Source organism: Grus americana, chromosome 3 (genome assembly GCF_028858705.1).
Source record: "Grus americana isolate bGruAme1 chromosome 3, bGruAme1.mat, whole genome shotgun sequence".
NCBI lineage: Eukaryota > Metazoa > Chordata > Aves > Gruiformes > Gruidae > Grus > Grus americana.
The window spans coordinates 32,464,219-32,484,151 of record NC_072854.1 but is presented as its reverse complement, the minus strand read 5'-3'; the positions used below and the strand labels follow the sequence as shown (position 1 = coordinate 32,484,151).

The window sequence follows — 19,933 nt, the reverse complement described above, 5'->3', positions numbered from 1 at the left end:
ACATTTGAAGACAGACTGAAGATATGCGAGGTACACAATCTATTTTCACACTTTAGATCCCTGAAAGTCAAGGCAATATATGAAGTCTTACAGACTTCTCACGGTTTACACAGATCTTGAAAATTAAGTATATGATCATGGAGCATTTTTCTGGAAGACTCTCCTGGTAAGATTCTCTCAAGTGATAAAGTATATTGGATAGGATTATTCTACCTTTAGTTTTTCACTACAATGTCAGGTACGTTTGAACTCATCAATTCTACAGAAACAGGCTTTCTAATAGCCAAGTTTATCTCATTCTAAGGTAAACTTCTAAAGTAAGTCAAAGAACATTTCCCCAGGGAAAGAAGTATGAACAATGGAGTATTGCAGTGTATAGTTTTTGCGTGTATCAGAAAGAGTCCCTCTGCTCTCTGAAGCCTCAAATTGCATTTACATAAAAAATAATAATTTCTTTTTTCTTTTTCCTATTTTTAATTGGTGACTCGGGGCACATCTGCACAAAGCTCAGAAAAATACAGTGCAGAAAAATATAAAAATAGCCATACCAGTCAAAGAAATATAACCTCTCCAACAAAAGATAATGTGTATTGAAGGGTTCAGGAAGATGAACAAACAGCGGTAGCTCCTGAGAATGCTCTCCCAGCACTGCACGGTCTGCACAGCAACTTCCTGAAATGCAGGAGATGCCTTTGTACCTCACAGTGCTTCAAGTATTTTCATTCCTTTACTTTGTTCAGTTGTTCAGTTGTCTTTGAATTATCCAGAACGTTCCAGAAAAAGGAGCACAGACACACACAAATTCACATAGCTCTTGATGCATCAACTGAGAGACAGAACATGTTAACACCATTCACAACACGAGGAAAATAAAGTGATTCTACCTCCAGAAAGGAGCTAATAATTCCACACAGCACTGTACTACTCTGCATAGGCATGACAACTCTGGCTAGCAGAAGCTGGGTGGCTGGATCTCAGTTTCTTCATCTAGCTATGCATGCACAAAATATTTTCTTTGCCTTTTTTTTTTTAAACAGCTTTTGGTTTTGCCAGTTTCGGATTCCACGGTAGTTCATTTTTAATTTGCAACAACAGTACGGCTTTTATGTAGTCTGCATTAAAAGAGTTATAATGTTTAGGAAAAGTACCATGTCTTGATATTAAATATGATCTGACTGTTGAGCCTTACGTAAACTAACAGGAGCTTTGGGGTTTGGTCTTACAGTGAATCTGCAAGGCGCTAAGCAAAAAAAAACCCAAACAGTATTAACCATGGAAACTGTAATAATAACTTGTACTGGAAAAGCAATGTAGCCTGGTAATTTTAAAGAAAGATAACATCAGAGAAGGAACTACAGAAATAGCTAAGGGAAAACACAGCTTCATTCTAGATAAATCTCATTCAATCTACAATGTTTTACAATAACTCTTTCCATTAATTCACATCTGGGAGCACAGTAAAGTAAAAACTGTCCAGCTGGATCAAATCAAAGGTTTCTCTAGTCAAGTATATGATGACAATTGTGGCAACAACAGATGCCAACAGAAAAGTATACCAACAGGGCAACTCATAAAGACTTCTCCAGTGGGTTTCCCAGACTTCAGAGTCTTGGAGCTCAAGAGCTTTCAGACAAGTAGCACTGTCTGTCTGACACACTCCATGGATTTTTATTCCAACAACTTTCTAAAAAATTTTCAGCCTGTTTAAATCCGGTGGCTGAGTGTTCAAACTGTAATCAGTAATAGGAAGAATGAGCCCTTTTTATCCTTTTTGAACTTGCTGCCAGATAGGTTTGATGATCTAGTTTGCACACTGAAAAGGGGATTAAAATAAATAAATAAATAAATCCCTATTAATCTTTTCTGTTCCACTCATGAAGGGAGTGCAGAATAGGACATATTACCTCTCAGTTGTGCCTCTTTCAAATCGAAGTCCACATTGTCGCACCTTAACTGGAAGATGCCCAATGCTCTTGATGCCACCTGACACCTTCTCTGAACCTTTTCCAGTACTGTTAGATCCACTTTGAGATGTGGGAACTAGAACCGCACGCGTCATTCAGGATGCAGCACAGTACAATTTCATTAACAATAATGACATTAAGATGTTTTTGTTTTGTTCCCTATTCTCTTCCTAATCATTCTTAAATTCCATGTGTTTATTTGACTAATGCTTAACACTGAGTGGATGTTTTCATTGATCTGTAATTCTAAGACCACTTACTTGAAAATCAGTAGCTAGTCCAGAGTCCATGAAATACATAACGTTTGCTTTGTTTTTCCTCTTTACTATTACTTTTTCTAATTTTTGCATGCCACTTTATAATTTGGTCCCTCAACATTGCAAAGTCCTTTGAAGATCTTTGCAGCCTGCTCTCCATTTTTCTACCACATATAACTTAGCATCAGCAGCAAATATTATTTTAATTGATCTCTTTGGTAATATTATAAATCTACCTCCCATTTTTAACAAAACACAATTTGAGACAGAAACAATAAGTAAAAATAAAAAATAGTTTCATAATTCTATATCCTGTCAATTACAGATTTTAAACCTCACAGTTGAAGTGAAACTCCACTTATTTCAGTACTTAGGAATCTGGATAATTACAAAATAAACCAAACCCTCTGCCATTACTATAATGTTGCATACATGTGAAAGCAGCATGTCAACCAGTAAAGCACGATATTGCAATTCTGAGCGTCTTTACAGCAACAGCTGCCTTTAAAAGTCATGCTTGTTTATGGTACTGAAAGAACAGAAACTTGACATACATGATGGAAAAGAACCTAAACTGACAGAATTGAGGGTTGAGGACTGGAACAGAGATGTTAAAGATACCACTGAAATAAATAAATAAATAAAAAATAATTAAAAAACCAGTGAAGTGCACTAACACATGTATCTGGAGAATTTCATTCAGTTACATATTAACCGGCTGCCATGTATATGCAGAAAATCCACTATTTCTTTTAACTGTCACTATGGAACAGAAAAGAAATCACAAGAGGTCAAATAATTAGAAACTCCAGCAATGTGCTGCTTCCTCAATGTTATGAGGGCTGTCTTCTATACTGGAGATGCTGGAGTTTTGACCGGTGGACTTTCGCTAATACAGGTAACTAGGTCTGAACGCAATAAACCTGTACGACTGCCTTAATTCGCACACTAACGTTCTGAAATGAAGTGAAACTTACCCTCTTGAACACACAGATAGGCTGACATGCTTTCTTATCCATAGCTATTCCCCAGTCTTTGCTTACAGGTCAGTGGTGTTTATCCCCGAGCTCTACCGAGTGGCCTGTTGAGAGCGTAAGAGCTCTTTTCTAGGCTTGCAGACCACAAACTGCACAGGGGAACAAGTGGCTTCCTTTGGTTCTGTATAGCCCCCCACTTCTAGGGAAAACAAAATAAATCCCAACAAGTGCACCTGCAGAGAATACTATTGGTCTGCGGGGCTTTTTCGGCGTGCTGCAAAAAACATGCCAGCACAGGTAAGAGAAGTTCATTTTTTAACAGAAGTGTTCTATCCTCCCATTTCTGTACATAATTACAGATGAGTAACTGACATAATGGACACTTCCTGTGAGTCAAATTGCATCTCAATATACATGAACATACCTTTTCGCCAGGAAGACCAGCAACACCATCCTGTCCTTTTGCACCCATTTCACCCTACAAAACAAATTAATCAGTTAGAAGTTCAAAAGACTTCTGAGGCTAACAACTACTAAGGTCATACCTAATTCAACAGAAAAGCATCTTCTATCCTGTTTCTATCATGCTTACTAATGTAACCACTGGAGGACGATGCCTTACATGTACACTAATATTAGACAAAATAAATACATTTTACAACACCTATAATGTCAATTTAGATCCTCATCTGACAAATACTTGCAACATGCACATTTCCAGAAAAAGCAGATCTGCTGATTTTAAGGCAATTCACTGCAACAGCAGAGTGAAGCCAAGTGGGTCCATTTTCACTGGGTCGAGCATGTTCCATGCTGAGAAAGCTCAACATGTAATACAGGTTTCTTTGGTCTAAAAGTCACGTGCCCACAGCATTTTTAAAAGACACTATTTAAACTCAGTTTCTGTCTTCTTCGGAGAAACCAAACCCTAAACCATAAGCAATCTATGAGAAAATGTTAGTTTTAAGAGACAAGTAACCAACTGATCAGGGGAAGTATGGAAGATCCCAGCAGCTGTAAATTGGACCATGAGTCTTAAAAATTATTGAAGAAAACATTAAACACATAAATTTTGTTTAATAATGTCAAGTATAAGGATTACAAAGTTTAAAATAAAAATTGGGTGGATTCTAGATGAATATAATGAAAGCACTGAAGCCGTAATATAGTCTTCATCTAAAAACAAAACATTAGGTTTGTCTACTTGTACCGAGAAGAGAACATTTTCTAGCAAACCAAAAATGCCAAAGCCTTTTTTGGAGTAATTCAATTCTTTATGAAGAAAATGTCACTGGTTTGAAAAGAATTAACTATTAAATTGTTTTGCGAGATAAAAGGTTGCACAAAGAAGCAGAAAAGCCAGATTTACATCAGTTGTAAACCTAGGTTTGGAGCCCAAATCTAAAACTGCAAAACCAAAAGCCGCTGCTGAGGAATTAGTGCCCAAGAACTCTAAACTCACAAGGTGCATAACTTCTTAAATAGCAGGATCCTGGAAACTCATAATTCTGATATTCAGCATATGCAGAAACTTCTCAGTATTAGGCAGTGTTCGTCAGTTTAGTAAATAAACCCATTCTACAGTAACAAATACCAGTTTCTCATGATCTTCCCAACTGGGGTACACACACAGTGCTGCAGTGACTTCTTTTTCTTCTGCTACGTATAGGACAGGAGATGCTTAACTCAACAGCGCAGCAGCAAGATTTTGTCTGGGCCACACAACGTACATGTTCTGTGACCACACTGGTGGTCATGGGATCTAAAGTTCTTCCAAAGTTCAAAGAGGAACATTAAGAACTGCACCAGTGAACCCCATCCCAGCAGCCTGGTCTCTCTTTCCTGAGAACAAGGAGACCAGGTTCCTGTCTGGATGATTGTTTCCTGCATGTTATGTGAGACTGTCCCTGTGTAAAGTGCATAACCATTTCTTAAATTACAACCTAAGTCTCTCCATCAGGTCTAAAGTGATTTTAATTAATATAGTTATGGTACAGTAACATCAGCTAGGTATCCCAGAACTCAGTATCAGAATACAAACACTGCTGTGAAGCTTTTGGAAAAAAACGCAAGAAACAAACCACACACCGTCCCCCCCAGAACCAAAAATCTGAAAGATCTTCATAGACAGACTGAATACTATAGTACCTTTATCTTTTCAGTGTAAATGTTGTACTTCTGAAGTGAAGTTATTAACCTTTCTGAAGTTAAGAAAAGAGCAGTAAGGTTGGCAAGTAGTAGTATGTAACTGGAGTATTTGCTATGTCCCAGAACAGTCATTATAAAACATTTAATCCCTGGTAAAGAAAGGATTTACAATATATGCTTTTCCTCAGCATTCCCTCTAGGCTGGCATGCAGCAGCTGCTGACTCAGCACATTGTACTCCAAGGTGCTTAATTCTCCTTATGCTCTACCTAGGGAGCCTACGGGTCAGATCCAGGGCCCTGGATGGCAGTCTCGGTTAAGTCCCCAGAATTCAGGTTTTTTTGTCTCTAGCCTCAAGATAAAAAGAAGAAAAAAAAAAATCCACCAAAAGAAAAACCCCAAAACCAAAATGCTACAGGTCAGGTTTCCTCATTACCTTTTTCTAAAAGCAGAATGATGTGTCCTAATGACTGTCACCATAACTTTGAAGGAAGCTGTCATACCCGAATGCTATTGTTGCTGTTTCTCGCTTACCATAAAACTTAACTACCTTCCTTGCCTCCCATTTTAGTTTCTTAACAACTATATACAGAAACCATCATAAAATAACTGCATGTGCGCAGGCTGGCTCAAAACTCCTTTGTTTATAACACATGAGCTAAGCAAATCAATCAAAATGAGCGGGTGCAGAACACTGTTCCAGCCAGAAGTTTAAACCACTGCTCAGAAGCATCAATGTTCAGGAGGAGCGTACGAGTCATCTCCTACGTCCTTTTTATTCAAATATTGGAACAGTCCTGTTAGCTGTATCTCAAAAGTAGACCAAAATCCCGCGTGTGCAAACAGCACGAACCCACTGGCACGATGAGAGAGAATGCAGCAGGCCTGGCCCTTGGTTACCTTATCTCATCCCCCACAGAGTGACTCTCTTATCTATGCACGCTCTGTTCCCTTACGCCGCTTGCCAGTATTTTAATAGACCAGAACCACTTTGTTACATTCAGCAGTGTATTTTTATATACTGTATAGTCTAAAATTACACAGCCCGCTACACGCCAGGAAGCCTTTAGCATATGTGACATACTAGCCAGTTAACCAAGGCATGTTTACGCTTCTGTTCCACTATCGCAGACAGACTCCCCACCTTGAAGACAAGTCTACTGCGAATTAGATCATGAAGTTAGGCTTCTATCTTGTAACTGCGCTTTTAATAACCACAGGCTGAGAGATTCTAATTTTTCATGCTTTTATTCAATGAGTTGAAAGATCAGATACCGTATGTTGTACAACCTATAATAGTATTCACCCAGGCACCATGACAGAATAAAAAAGAAAAAAACAATGGGCAATTGCATTTTTAAAAGGGGTTTTGCCTATTTTATTATTTTTATTTTTGCATAATGGCATTTTTCTTTGCTTCTGCAGAACTCAATGTCCTTTACAAAAGTGAACAAGCACCCTCATCTCCTTCTTACATAGTAGATGCCAAAAGTATAAACTGAGATGAAAAAACAGGGTTCCTGACCATCAGGCCTACATCTACCCCGGCTCTTTTATGCCTTAACGAGCACATTCTAGCTCCTGACACACACTGCAATTCAGCTTTTTAACTTCATGTAACTAAATTATCGTAAGACTGAGAATAAACAATCATAATCGCTTAGAACTACAAAGTCAACAGAAACGTATGCTGCCAGAAGAACAATGTTGTAAGCTGGTGAACACTAGCAGTACAATGCTGGCATTTACAGGTTATGAGGTATGCTCAATGTAATGACGTTCAAAGGTAGTACCTTGAGCTTTAAGTCTATTGTTAGCATTTTCTACTAAGGGTACCAGTGAAAATCCTTTTCAACTGAGCACAAGATACTTATTGAATAAAATATTTAAGGGATAGCACATTGTTCAGAAGGAGATCTCTTGCAAACAATAGGATGGCTACTATATTTTTGACAATGTTTATTTTGGTAAACTCATAAGCAGACAGGGTGGAAATTCATCAGGCTGAAAAACGAAAATAAAAATGCTTCTGTCAACTTTCCGTAAAGCCAAGCCAAACTGAATTCTTAACGAGAGACTGCAGACAGCAAACATGCTGCTTTTGAATGATACCAATCAGCCTTCTATCTGAAGTGGAAACAATTTCGCACATCTGAGACCACCTGCAGTATTACACTTGTGATCTTTTTTTTACATTAATGATTGAGAGAGTTTCAAAAGCACTTGACCTTTACCTCTTTGCACCGTTCAGCCTTTATTCAATGCACCTGTTGTAGAACTAGAAATGATACGCTAGTAGCTAACACAAAATACACCACCTTGATTCCTCTACCGCACATTACTATTGAAGAATCAGGTACAGTGAAGACAGCCTAAAACCAAATGTGGCGATAGACAGAGTGACAAAGAATAATTATGTAAGTTAACAAACTGCAGTCCTTTCTCATATAAAACAAAAAAACTTTCTTTTAAGAAAGTATTTTAATTTAAACACATTATCCTGTCTTTTGAATTGCAAATTTATTTAAAATACATTTATATTGTGATATGGAGTGGGATTAACTTGACACATTAATATTTAATCTAGAAAACAAAGCCTACAAGGAATTTTTAGAGGAGGAAAATATTCTCAGCAGAGTTCTGTACTAACCAGGTACAGATGATGATTTTAATACTAAGATAAAAGCAAGTGCGCTTAATAAATAGAAAGAATTACATTAACGTGGCCTGGAGCACACACTGCTAGAGTATTACATTACAACATTGCTCTTGTCTACAATGGGGACATATTAGTTCAAATAAAATGAATAACCTATGTCAGTTTTCAAAGTACTCCTTTACCAAGATCCGTTTTGGTTTTACAAGATTTGATTAAGTAAATTAGCTTTGTCAGTTTTCATCTCTGCATAATTATGTGTGCCAATAGCAGCAGAAATGTCCAGGTAAGAAAAATGTGTACTATTATCAAGAAAGAAATACCAGCACACTCTGAATTGAGTTGCTCCTAGCAGACAGGGTACTGGCAGGCTTTCCAAAAGTGATGAAGTGGAAGGTGAAAGAGGTAATGTAGAGAACGCATCCTTTATGCTAGATCTGTCATCTGTATGATTAATGTCAGAGGCAGTCCCTGTAAGAAACTATGTAAGCTAAAATTTAAAATTTAGATGTAAAGACACGTAAACAGTTCTCATGATTCTAAAATGGTGATTGAAGTATTTAGACCTGGAAAATAACCCAACCTCATTAGGAACTGTTAGTTGATGAATACAATAAATTCAAATTTGAAAGCTGGAGAGGGACTGTTTACAAGGGCATGTAGTGACAGGACAAGGGGTAATGGGTTTAAACTGAAGGAGGGTCGATTTGGATTAGATAGAAGGAAGAAATTCTTTACTGTGGGGGCGGTGAGACACTGGAACAGGTTGCCCAGAGAAGCTGTGGATGCCCCATCCCTGGAAATGTTCAAGGCCAGATTGGATGGGGCTTTGGGTAACCTGGTCTAGTGGAGGGTGTCCCTGCCCATGGCAGGGGGGTTGGAACTAGATGGTCTTTAAGGTCCCTTCCAACCCAAACCATTCGGGGGAAATAGAAATTTAAAAAAAAAAAAGTAAAAAAAAAAAAGTAAAAAAAAAAGTAAAAAAAGGTAACAAAAAAAAAAGTAACAAAAAAAATCGCAGAATTTGCCAAGGGTGAGAAAGAAAACTTATCCCAAAGGCGGCATCACTCCAGGGTTTCCCAGCACTGGAGGAAGAGCAGGGGCTGCTGCAGTGCAGGGGCTCAGCCCTGGCCTGAGCTGGGTGTCGCTGGTTTAACCCCTGCGCTGGGGCCAGTGACTGCTGCCTGCCCTGCTCCTGCTCCTGCTCCAGCTCCAGCTTGGGGGTGGCCCCGCTGGGGAGGGGGTGACACCCCCAACCCTCTGAGCACATCAGTGTGCTGAGGACTCACTGCCACCCACTCCATCCCCTCTTGAGGAGGAGGGCTTAAACTGCCATCCTTAGGACTGAGGTGAATACTGGGCTGGTGAATGCGGTAACACAGAGAAGAGGTATACATTTAAAAGGTTGGGGTTTTTTTAAGAAAACAAGTTAAACTGTATTCCTAATGATGTTTTTCCCTATTAATTTGATAATTTGGACTATTAGATGGTTAAAACATCAAGTCAGACTACCAATAAATTCTTAGCTGCATAGGTTTGGAGCCCGTTATAAGATTTTAGCCCACCAAGGACACTGGCAATTCCTGACTTTGTCATCACTGACAGCCAGATGTATTTTGCCTCAAATTTTTCTTTTTAATGCATTCCAGCTTCTAGGTCCCTACCAATAACCTCTGCAACAAAAATTGGACCAGAAAGGAACCGTTCTCAAGGCCGCATAACACGATAGATATGGCTTAGGCGGAATCAGGTGGGCCTGGATTATAAGAGAAGTGACAAAGAAGGAACGGAAGACTAGCAAGGAAAATAGGCAGAAAGAGCAGTTCAACACCTCATTTGTTCTCCATGCATTCTTTTTTCTATTTTCGTTCTATTACAAATATATTCCTAGTGCAACAATATATTTCATAAACCTATCTCTACCAATCCTAAAATAGCCTTTTAAACATCCTTTTCCTTAAGTAAAATTTAAATTAATGAAGATCACTTGAATAGTAATAAATTTCTCCATGGTGTGCATCAATAGGCGCTTTAATGTTTGAAAGCACTCTGCCTCTGGCTTTTTGCTCCCCGCTGTACTTACAGCATTAACCAGTGACCTATTAACACAGCTTGGAGTCGTTTAATATTATATTAAAATATTTAATTATCTTTGGATTTCAATTTAAAATCTTTTGTGGGCACGGAGTTCACTTAAAAGAAATAAAAATAAAAAAGACAACATGCAATTACTTTTTTTTGCCTCTTTGGTAGAGAAAATTAGTATGTATATTCAGTATATATGTAATCATTCCAATTACTGTGATGCACATTCTGTCCTTCCGAAGAATTTCTACATATAGAGGACAAAACAGGACCTTTACATCATGACCAAAAGACATTTGCCAACAATGAATATATTTGTAAGAGTCTGAGTAGCTATATACCATGCTGAAATAGTAGTAGAAATTGCTTCCAAAACAGAAAACATGGTACATTTCTCACTCAGCTCAGCAGAAGAGGAAACCTAGCTCTGCAGAACAGGTATCAAAATGGGTTAAATCACAGGAGACTTCCACCTGACTTGTGATGATTTGAAACTTGTGAAATACACTGTGCTAAGAATCAAGCTACCGTGAGAGCAACAGGGTATATCATTCGGGGATAACCTATACTGTACACCTGACTGCTGCTGCCTCTCAGTTTTCATCCAATGGGAAAAAGCTCTCAGGCAGTCTGAAAAGTGTGTTTTGAGGGCAGAGATCAGTAAGCAGCAAAAGTTAGTCCTGGTGGCTTTTTGAGTTTTAATTATTGAGACATTAAGAACCAGGAGGTTGTCCCTTGCTGCAGGTAGCTGCAGAAGCTGATCTCCCAGCCAATTAAATCCTGCCGAGCAAAGATCCCTGGATCCAAGCTTGCACAGGAAAAAAAGGGACAGGGACTACTGCCCTTAAGGCAGTTTTTGCTACACAGTAAGGGGTGTATGGTGCCAGACTGAACCGTCTGGTCATTCAAGAAGGGAGACAGTCTTGAAACTGAGAAGCTTCTTCACCCCCGAAGCACCAGAGATAATACTTCTATTGTTGAGTGAAGAACTGTCCGTGTAATGTCCTCATGAAGCCATAATGGAAGGTCAAGCATACAAATAGGAATGTCATTCACACAAATGAAATAATTCTGATCAGTGATGCTCCTGTACATTCAGATGGACAGCTTGCCAGAGATGCATCAATATTTGCATGAATGCCTGTTCCAGTGAAAATATGGCTCTTCAGCCACTTGGGCCCACAATACACTTTGGCTGGGACCCGTTGAGAGGTACTAAGATGAGCCAAGAGTACAGGACTGCCAAGAGTACTGCCAAGTGTACAGGAATGAAGTGGAAACAGGCTAATAATTACATTCAAAATGCCTAAAAATGGCTTATCAGGTATCATGCTTTGTACTGGTGATAGCTTAGATATTCCTGAACAGGCAAAACAGAGGCTGATCTTAGGGAACAACTATGTCAGACTGAAGAGAAGGGTGATTTTAGGGGGACTTGAATATAGCTTAACTCCCATTTGGGTATGTAGAGACTTTCCTGCTAATTCCATAGCAACAAAGAGACATGTAAATTCAGTGATACAATTAATTACAGTGAATGGGAAATTGGAATGAGACAATGTAAAATAACAGGATAAGGAATGTTGCTGCTGAATGAGAGATAATATCAACGGACACAGAAATTTCCAAGGAAAGAAGCTAAAAAATTAACGTTAACTTGTTTTCACTTGGATGCTGCCATGGCAAGGACATTTAAATGCAGTTAGTTGGAAGCTAATAATAATATGATTTAGAAGCAAAAGAAAACAAAAAATGAGGAGCTGAGCACAAACAAAGTGGGAAACATAGGCTGAAGAACCATCAGACAACTTACAGAAATCCCTTTTGTGTGAATGGCCAAAGTCATAAAGAAGCTGCCTATTCCATGTATAACATATTACAAAATGTCCAGCCACAGTCTGTTACTTTCCTTTACATAATCTGGCAATAAATCATGTATCCTGCATGTCTGGAATGGTCTAGGGTCTTGTTGCCACTCCATCTCTAATTATTGATGTCGTGAGACCATCACTGAGAGCAAGTGTTGCTGAAAAATTGCATAAACACAGAGGCAAAGAAAAAATGGTATTAAAGCCTCGGAGAGCATGAGTGGCATTCAGCTCCATCATGGTAGGCACTATTCAAGGCAGTACTCGTTTCCTCCCAAAAGTCAACAGTGAGATCATCTTTTTAATCACAGCAGTAATGTGCCCTCCACCCAGCTCCCAAAACAAACCCAAAAAACCCCACCCAAAAGCTAGCAAGTAGCGAGTAATGGTCAATTATAAGGACACTTCAAATTAAGCAGCTTTCTAGCTGTTTGCTGCACTACCTCTGACTTTAACCCACCAATTCATTGAATTTTGTGAACTGACATTCACAAAGTCAATTTGCTATCATTAGGCTAAGCTGCTGGATGCACATAATCCTGCTTAGGCTCTAAATATTCAGTGAAGTATCAGAGTGGCTGGTGATAACCAGATCAAATCTGGACTTACAGGTAGTAGGCCACTACAAAAAAAAAAAAATTAAAAAAACTTCTTTTTTTATAAATCTTGAAATATTTATTTTTTGTGAATGTCAAGCTTAACAATTTTCAGTTTTACATCTAAACAAAAAATGTTGTACTTTGTAATTACCAACCATGTCAGACATGGCCTCGTGCAATTTGCCGTCAGTGATGCACAGAAGCTGAAAGGGTTCGTTGCCTGTTGGGTGGTTTTTGAGTCAATGCAATGAGGGTTTCTTCGTAAAACGAACAGAGAACAGAACTGGAGGTGACCACAGGTACCCACGTGCTTTACTTAGATATGCTTAGCATGGTAAATATTGCTAATTGGCTGTGAGATGGAATGGTAAAAAAAATTAGATTTCTGAAGTCTCCTTTCTTATCTTAGTAGCAATAATGGTCTAAATGCATCATGTCAGGAGCAGAAAAGCAGTTTCCCAAATAAATGCTAGGAAACTCACTATGTTGGCAACAGAGGCTAACCCTAACCCAGGCAACTGTTCTATATACACAGACCTAGGATCAGCAAAAAATCATGATTAAATTTGGAAACTGCCAGCAATCTCTCCAGGTTCAGCTGGGCTATAGAAACTAACACGCTTGAACTTTTTTTTTCCACCTAGGAAAAAGATACAGCTAGTATCAAAAGTGAAATATATATTGGAGGGGAGGAGTTTGGGGGAAAGACACTATCAAGGAATTCACTTAATTTCAACCGACTGTGTGGATAAGCCCTCTCAGAACTGGACCCATTTCAGCCAGGTACTGCAGCCCTAGGAACAGTGCTGGCTGGCTGCACGAACTGTTTCAGATGACGTATTAAACGCTGTACTGTGAGGGAGGATGCTGGGTTAGCACAGCTCCATCCTACCCTCTGGATCAGGACAGTCCAGGTATCCTCCTCTCACACTCCATTCGCTGAACTCGGAGTTTCTATCCACTGTCTTTCTGGCTGATTTGCAATAGTTTATTCACGTTGCCCTCTCTATTAGCACAAGACAAACACGTTTGCAGACGTGTCCTAATCCAGCATCCTCCAAACACATTTAGGGAATGGAGTTTGAAGGGAAAACGTCTGACGTGCTGACCTTCATTATGAGGAAAGCCCCAAGCTAAATAAATAGCACAGGAACGTCATGGCAAGCATTACAGAACAAAAACATGGAACAGGCGCAAGGAAAGGAGCACCGACTGGTCTGTCCTAGGGGCTTGCCAGTGCCAGGTCCTTCTCTCTTCACAGTTAAGGAAGTTTCAGGTAAGAGTGACGTCAAAGAATATACAGCGCTGCGGTCACACGAGTGAATTCATACCCTCCTACTGATGACTGCAAGGACGAATCCACCACACAGGATTCTGTCCACCAGCAGTGACGTACACAGATGATACGGGAAAACCCTTGTCACGGCCGACATACACGACCTCTCTTTGTTTGGGTAAGGGGAACAGGCACTAGGACGGGGCTGGGGGGCATGTGCTTCCCAGGCGGGTGCACTCTGTGCCATGGACCCCAGAGTGAGACAGCTGCAGGCTGTCTGGCACGACGCTCACGTGCAGAACCAGAGACCGACTGATGAAGGATTTAACCTGTGTACAGGGACATTCCTTTAAGGAATAACAGAAGCCATAAAGTTTCCATTTAAGACAGATAAGCCAAAGATAAAGGTTTGAAAGAAAGAATTCAATTGATATTTTACCTTTTCACCTTTATGTCCTTTCTGGCCTGGCAAACCAGCTACTCCTGGCAATCCTGCTTCTCCCTGATTTTAAAAGAAATCAAAAAATCAACAAAGAAGCGGATCCAAAATATGTACTTGGTTTGGTTTCCTTGTCTTTATCACAAAAGCCTAACAAAGCAAATGACTCAGAATAAATACAGCACAACACCCAGGAGAAGGATTTAAAAAAAAAAATTACATAGAAAATAACTTATTCTCAGGTAAAAACCATTTACACTTAATATAATGCCTAAATATAATTCTCATTTTTACCATGGTTTTTTGTGTGTGTGTGTGTGTTCCAACAACTAAACCTTACAGACCTCTGCAACTCTAACTTTAAATTAACTAAATCTAAAATGTACATTACAACACTACAAACAAGTAAGATATTTTCCATAACGACAAAAAAAATAATCAACCTTGGTTTGGTTTTTTTTTTTTTTCTGTTTAATATCTAGCAGGATTAAACAGCATGATGCACTAAAAAGCAACAGGAAAACCTCATACTTTATTTGGAAAGCAGTGGCATCTCTCTCTAGATTCTTGCTGCATTCCTGGAAGCGTGTATATTTTGCTGGCATGAACAGTCACTGGTGATGAAGTCGTAGCAAGTAACCTCTCCTCATGTGGGCACTAAAAGAAAAAGATGATTTTCTGATTTTTGGTCCACTTTGGTTAATAGATAAATACCATCCAAATACTATTTTTAAGTTACTTTGTTTTAATACTCCTGTACACACCATATTACAGAGAAGCCACAACAATTGCCAAACAGAGGAAAAAGCTGCAATAAAATGAAACCCAGGCATTGTGATCCTTCTGTACTGAAATCAATGCCAGTTAAAACTGATCTGACTGTCCCACTTCTTTCTTCCAAAAGAGTCCAGACAGAGGAATAAAGTCTCCTAAAATTAGTAGTAGTGAAGCAGAAAATGCCCATGGAAAAAAAAAAAAGAAGAAGAAGAAAAAAAAGGGGGTACTACTCAGTCTCATCCTCTCCTCCACCTCTGGCCCCAAAACGCAAAATGGCAGAGTAAGCACAAGGGAAAATTCTGTCATTTTTTTTGGTAATGAAATACTTGAGGAAATCACAGTTTGGAAACAAACAAAAAGCACTGAAGGCAATATTCGCCTGTCTGTAACTCATGAGAGCTGAGCCAACCTGAAGATACACTACATGGACAAGACAACAGAACCTGATAAATTTCAGCAGCTCTCATTAAGACGTCATGAGGTCTCCTGCGAGCCTTCTGTCAAAGACATTCCCACAGGGTTTACAGCTTAGTGTAGAAATTTGTATCCAATGATAAATTCCTTCCCTTAAATTACTGACAATGTAGCCCTTATAATTGGTAAGGAAGTCATGAAAAAATAAATCAGCAAATGTAATGCTGGTTTCAGTATGAAAGTCATTAACAAGTAGTTCATAATTTTTTACATCTTCAACATAAGACATATAAATGAAACTGATGGTGCTTTTAGTTACATAGCTGAGTGAATGTTTAAGATGCTATTAATAAAGCCTGCCATTGACCTTTTTGTGTTCATATATAATTAGGGTTTGTTTTGGTTTTACTTTTTTGTTACTGTGTCATAACTGCTAAATAAAATGTATTTCCATGCAGAATGGGAACCTACAGAAAAAAACCCATTCATTTCACTGAACTATGAACTTATACATTCAAGAGAAAGCCTGCACTATTATCAGGAATATATTTTGAAATATATTTGAACTATAAATTATTATTTAAAATTGAAATTTCCCTTGATAAATTAGATCCAGCCTCTTCCATGCTTCTGAGCACCTATCAGTTGTCAGTTCCCACAGAGTCATCTGCTCCGCTGTGCTTGGGCAGCTTTATCCCTCCCCATTCCAGGTACCCTTTCCTCCCATCCCTTTGCAGATGGAATCAATTAGTCCTTCAGCACTCTCTGGGGTTTTTTTGCTGACTGCAGGCTGGGCAGTGATGCTATCTCAGAGGAGCCTGCTCTTACAGACTATTCATAACTAGCAGACCAGTATTTTACCATATTTTTTTCATGATTTTTTTTCCCCTCCAAATAGGCTTGATTCAGCAAAACAATCACATCCACAACTTCAAGCATTTCTACAGTTCTAGTGTCTTCAAGTTTATACTAATTCTGTCTATCAAAACAAAAGGGAAAACTGATTTAGTTTAGAGGGCTCACTGTTTTCCCTTACCTTAAACAACATATACATCTCAGCATGCGCATTATAAAGAAGAAAGTATTTGCCAATTATGAAACAGCCATTCCTCCACGTTAGCATGGAGGAACACCTTCCTCAGTACCTTCCTATTTCTCCTCCCTTCCACTGTCATGCAGACTCTTTCATGGGCTTTGTTCGTTATCTGTAATGCTTCACGAGATGCAACTGTTATTAAAATGGCCTCTGTTATGTGAAGCCAGCCTCAGGTCATCACAGTGATTTGTTTCCTACTCTCTGAGACCTCCTCAGTTACTAATTAGATATTAATCAATGTTAAGAAATGCATTTAAAAAGCAATAGCAGCACCTAGAGCCTTTTACTGAAGTTCCACTGTGCATCTAGTTAGGCAGCAAGAAACCACGTACCATGACTCCAGATACAGGATTCATTTTTAGGAAGTAATTAATCTAACACTTCTATTAAAATTTCTTTACAACTCTTTAGAAAGAAACAATGAAGCAATTTCTTTTGTATTAACATTTGCATTTTAACAGATAACTTACCAGGTCTGCAGACATTTCACAACACGTGTCTTCTGTTGCAAGTTTTGGATTACAATAAACTGTTATGTGGCGAAGTTCAATCTATTAAGAAATACAAAAGAGATTAACATGAGATGTAAAAAATAATGTCTTACAGCATGCATTTTCTTATCTTGGCATAATAAACTTCCTCTTTGAAACACTGCATATTTCTCAAGTACTGGAAAAAGAGACAAATCCAAAAAAATTACACGGCTCCTCACTTAAGGAACAGATTATGCAGTCTATTACTTTGGTGTAAATCACATTTTAGATTTAATTTATCTTCACGTGAGTTACATCCCTCTGTACTGCTCTTGCTATGCTACATAGGCATTGTAGCCCTCTAGACATCCTCTGCAAACCTTCTTTTCAGGAACGTAACTTTCTCCTGCAGTGAACTAGAGCAAAGGCTCGATAAGCTCTCTCTCACACATACATTGTCTATCACTTTGGACAGACCTTAGCCTGGACCTTGCCACTAAATCACCTGAAGAGAAAAAAAAAAAATCACGAATTCTGTACATAAAGCTCATGTTTCAGAGATTTGGGGTGAACTGGTGAACTGAACAGCATCTAATTTTAACTAGCTAATCTTGCCCTTGCATCCCTCTTTCTGCATCTGTTTTGTATCCTGTTATTCTCTCCCTTGCACTTGGTATTGAGAAGAGTGGCTGTCAGTACAGGGTCCGCTCTGCTGCTTTCATCAGCTTTATGCCCATAATGTTTTCCTGCAGATGTGAAAATCCCAACTGACAACTTCCACTCAGAATTATCCAGCCTGTGCCATGCAACCAACATAAGATAAAAAGAATTTGCTCCTTCTCCTGCGTGCTACTAGGAAATGAGGAGATGGTACATGCATTTCCAATAAAGTAGAACTCAGTCTTAGAAAATAAAATTAAGCATGAGCTTGGCATCATGAAATAAGAGCTCTGAGTCCAGGCCAAAGTGTTTAGTGCCTTACAGGACCGATTCCTCTCCCAATGCTAGCTTGCAGTTACAATGTGCTATTTTCATCTGGAACTGCACAGTGTACGTAACATAGCTGAAACTTTCAGATGGTCACTATAAACTCCAAGCCAGATGCTTTAAACCCGGTAACTGGATGTCAGCGTACTTAAAACAAACTGACACTTCCCGGAGCTTTCAAATTACTCGCTGTGAACTCTCTGCACGAGGAAACCGAGGAGAGCATCTCGGGGACAGAACGCAGCCCAGAAAATTATGGGGTAATTCTTGCACCGAAGGCTGCAGGGAAACACATCTCCAGCCACTTCCCAATCCCTCCCATTTGGAGGAGGGAGTGACAACTATGAACAATGTGTGCCCCTATTTCAGCATAGATGAATTACTCTGGAATGTGACATAATCTTGATACATAGCTAATCCGTAATTTTTTTTTGTCTTCCCTTTATCACAGAGACACAAACTGGAACAGATGACTGATATAAACGTATAAATAAATCTCATAAAAACTGACAGAAAAAAATTACCGCTGGAAGTTATCACTAAGTGTAGTAATAACATGTCCAAGGTAACTACATGGCTCTTACTCCAAAGTGAATACAGAAAAATACTCCTGAAACCAGGACCGAGTTTTTGTAGTTATTTTGGTAACAGGAGGTTTGTCTTAGCAGATGCTACAGCACTGAATATTGTTTAGAGAGAAAGACTTAAGGACTTCAAATTAAGAATACACACTCAAAATTAATACCCAGTTTTGAACCTTTTAGCTACATAATTCTTTACGATGGTGTTAGCAAAAGCACAGCTAAAACATGATTTCAAGTCATCTGGTTTTCTGTTCATACTACTCACATCTACAGGCTTATCATCTGCAGCGCGAGAAGCAATCAGAGTCCTTCCCTGCAAGTCAATGGTGAATTTTTCATCAGTCTGCTTTCTCTCAATTAAATTACAATCCAAATAGAGGGAAATGATCCCCGACTGCACGCTAATACCAAGCTTATGCCACTGCCGATCAAACAACGGATAAATTTCTCGACTCTTAAAAGTATAGTGCAGTATATTTCCCTGAGCAGATTTGGTCATGTACTCCACAACCTTTTTTGTACCATCCAGAAGGACAGAAATCTGAAAGAAAAATAAAATAAGTGGTCATTTAAAAGTATAAGAATTAAAAACATATCTAAACTATAAAAATACTTTGACCACATAGATTGGGCAAGAATTATGTTATGAAGCATTCTTCTATGTAGCTTTGTAAATACATATCGCTATAAAACATAACATGCCTTCTTATCCTAGTTTGCAGTCTTAATACATTTTGTTAAACTTCTGTCATTCCTATGACAAATCAGTTATTTCAGAACAGTCTGTCTATTCCATATGAACTATAGCTAAATCTAGTGGTGAAACATCCACTAAGTTATATTTGCCATCTTATATGGGGAAAAAAAAGAAACTTAATGAAAAAAATAAATCAAACACAACTCTAACCTCAGGTGTGTCATACTGATTTAAAACTTGCCATATATACCAACGCTCCTTCTTGGTATTTCGCCGTACACGGAACATAGCAACTAGAGAGTATTCTTCAGGAAGCCCATTTGGAAATACTTGCCTACAATAGGAGACGGGGAGGGAAAAAAGATTTCTTGTTATTCTTATATATGAAAACACTACTTAAAAATCACGAACAGAAATAATACCTGGTGAAAACAAGGAGCAGAATGCTCACTCACACTCATACAAATTCATGGGCTTCAGCATTCAGAAATGCCTCTTCTCAAAAGTACAATTCAGCCTATTTATAAGAATAAATGGCTGAAGATTTTGTTAATGAATTTTTTGTTCTAACTTTCTTACTATAAACAGGAGTCTTAAAAACTTCTGCAAAGTGACTGCCACATATAAACATATTTTA

At 38.7% G+C, this 19,933-nt stretch overlaps 1 protein-coding gene across 5 annotated transcripts in view; it reads right to left on the bottom strand.

The window, feature by feature from the left end:
- COL19A1 (collagen type XIX alpha 1 chain) overlaps nucleotides 1–19,933 on the bottom strand; it is a 223,059-nt gene that overhangs the window by 159,488 nt on the left and 43,638 nt on the right. For all 5 annotated transcript variants that reach the window (XM_054821680.1, XM_054821681.1, XM_054821682.1 and 2 more), the window contains 6 exons: nucleotides 19,507–19,630; nucleotides 18,865–19,140; nucleotides 17,026–17,106; nucleotides 14,800–14,925; nucleotides 14,269–14,331; nucleotides 3,623–3,676 (listed from right to left, as the gene is read on the bottom strand). In XM_054821680.1, coding sequence (XP_054677655.1) covers nucleotides 3,623–3,676; nucleotides 14,269–14,331; nucleotides 14,800–14,925; nucleotides 17,026–17,106; nucleotides 18,865–19,140; nucleotides 19,507–19,630 — 724 coding nt within the window. The remainder of the gene's footprint in view (nucleotides 1–3,622; nucleotides 3,677–14,268; nucleotides 14,332–14,799; nucleotides 14,926–17,025; nucleotides 17,107–18,864; nucleotides 19,141–19,506; nucleotides 19,631–19,933) is intronic.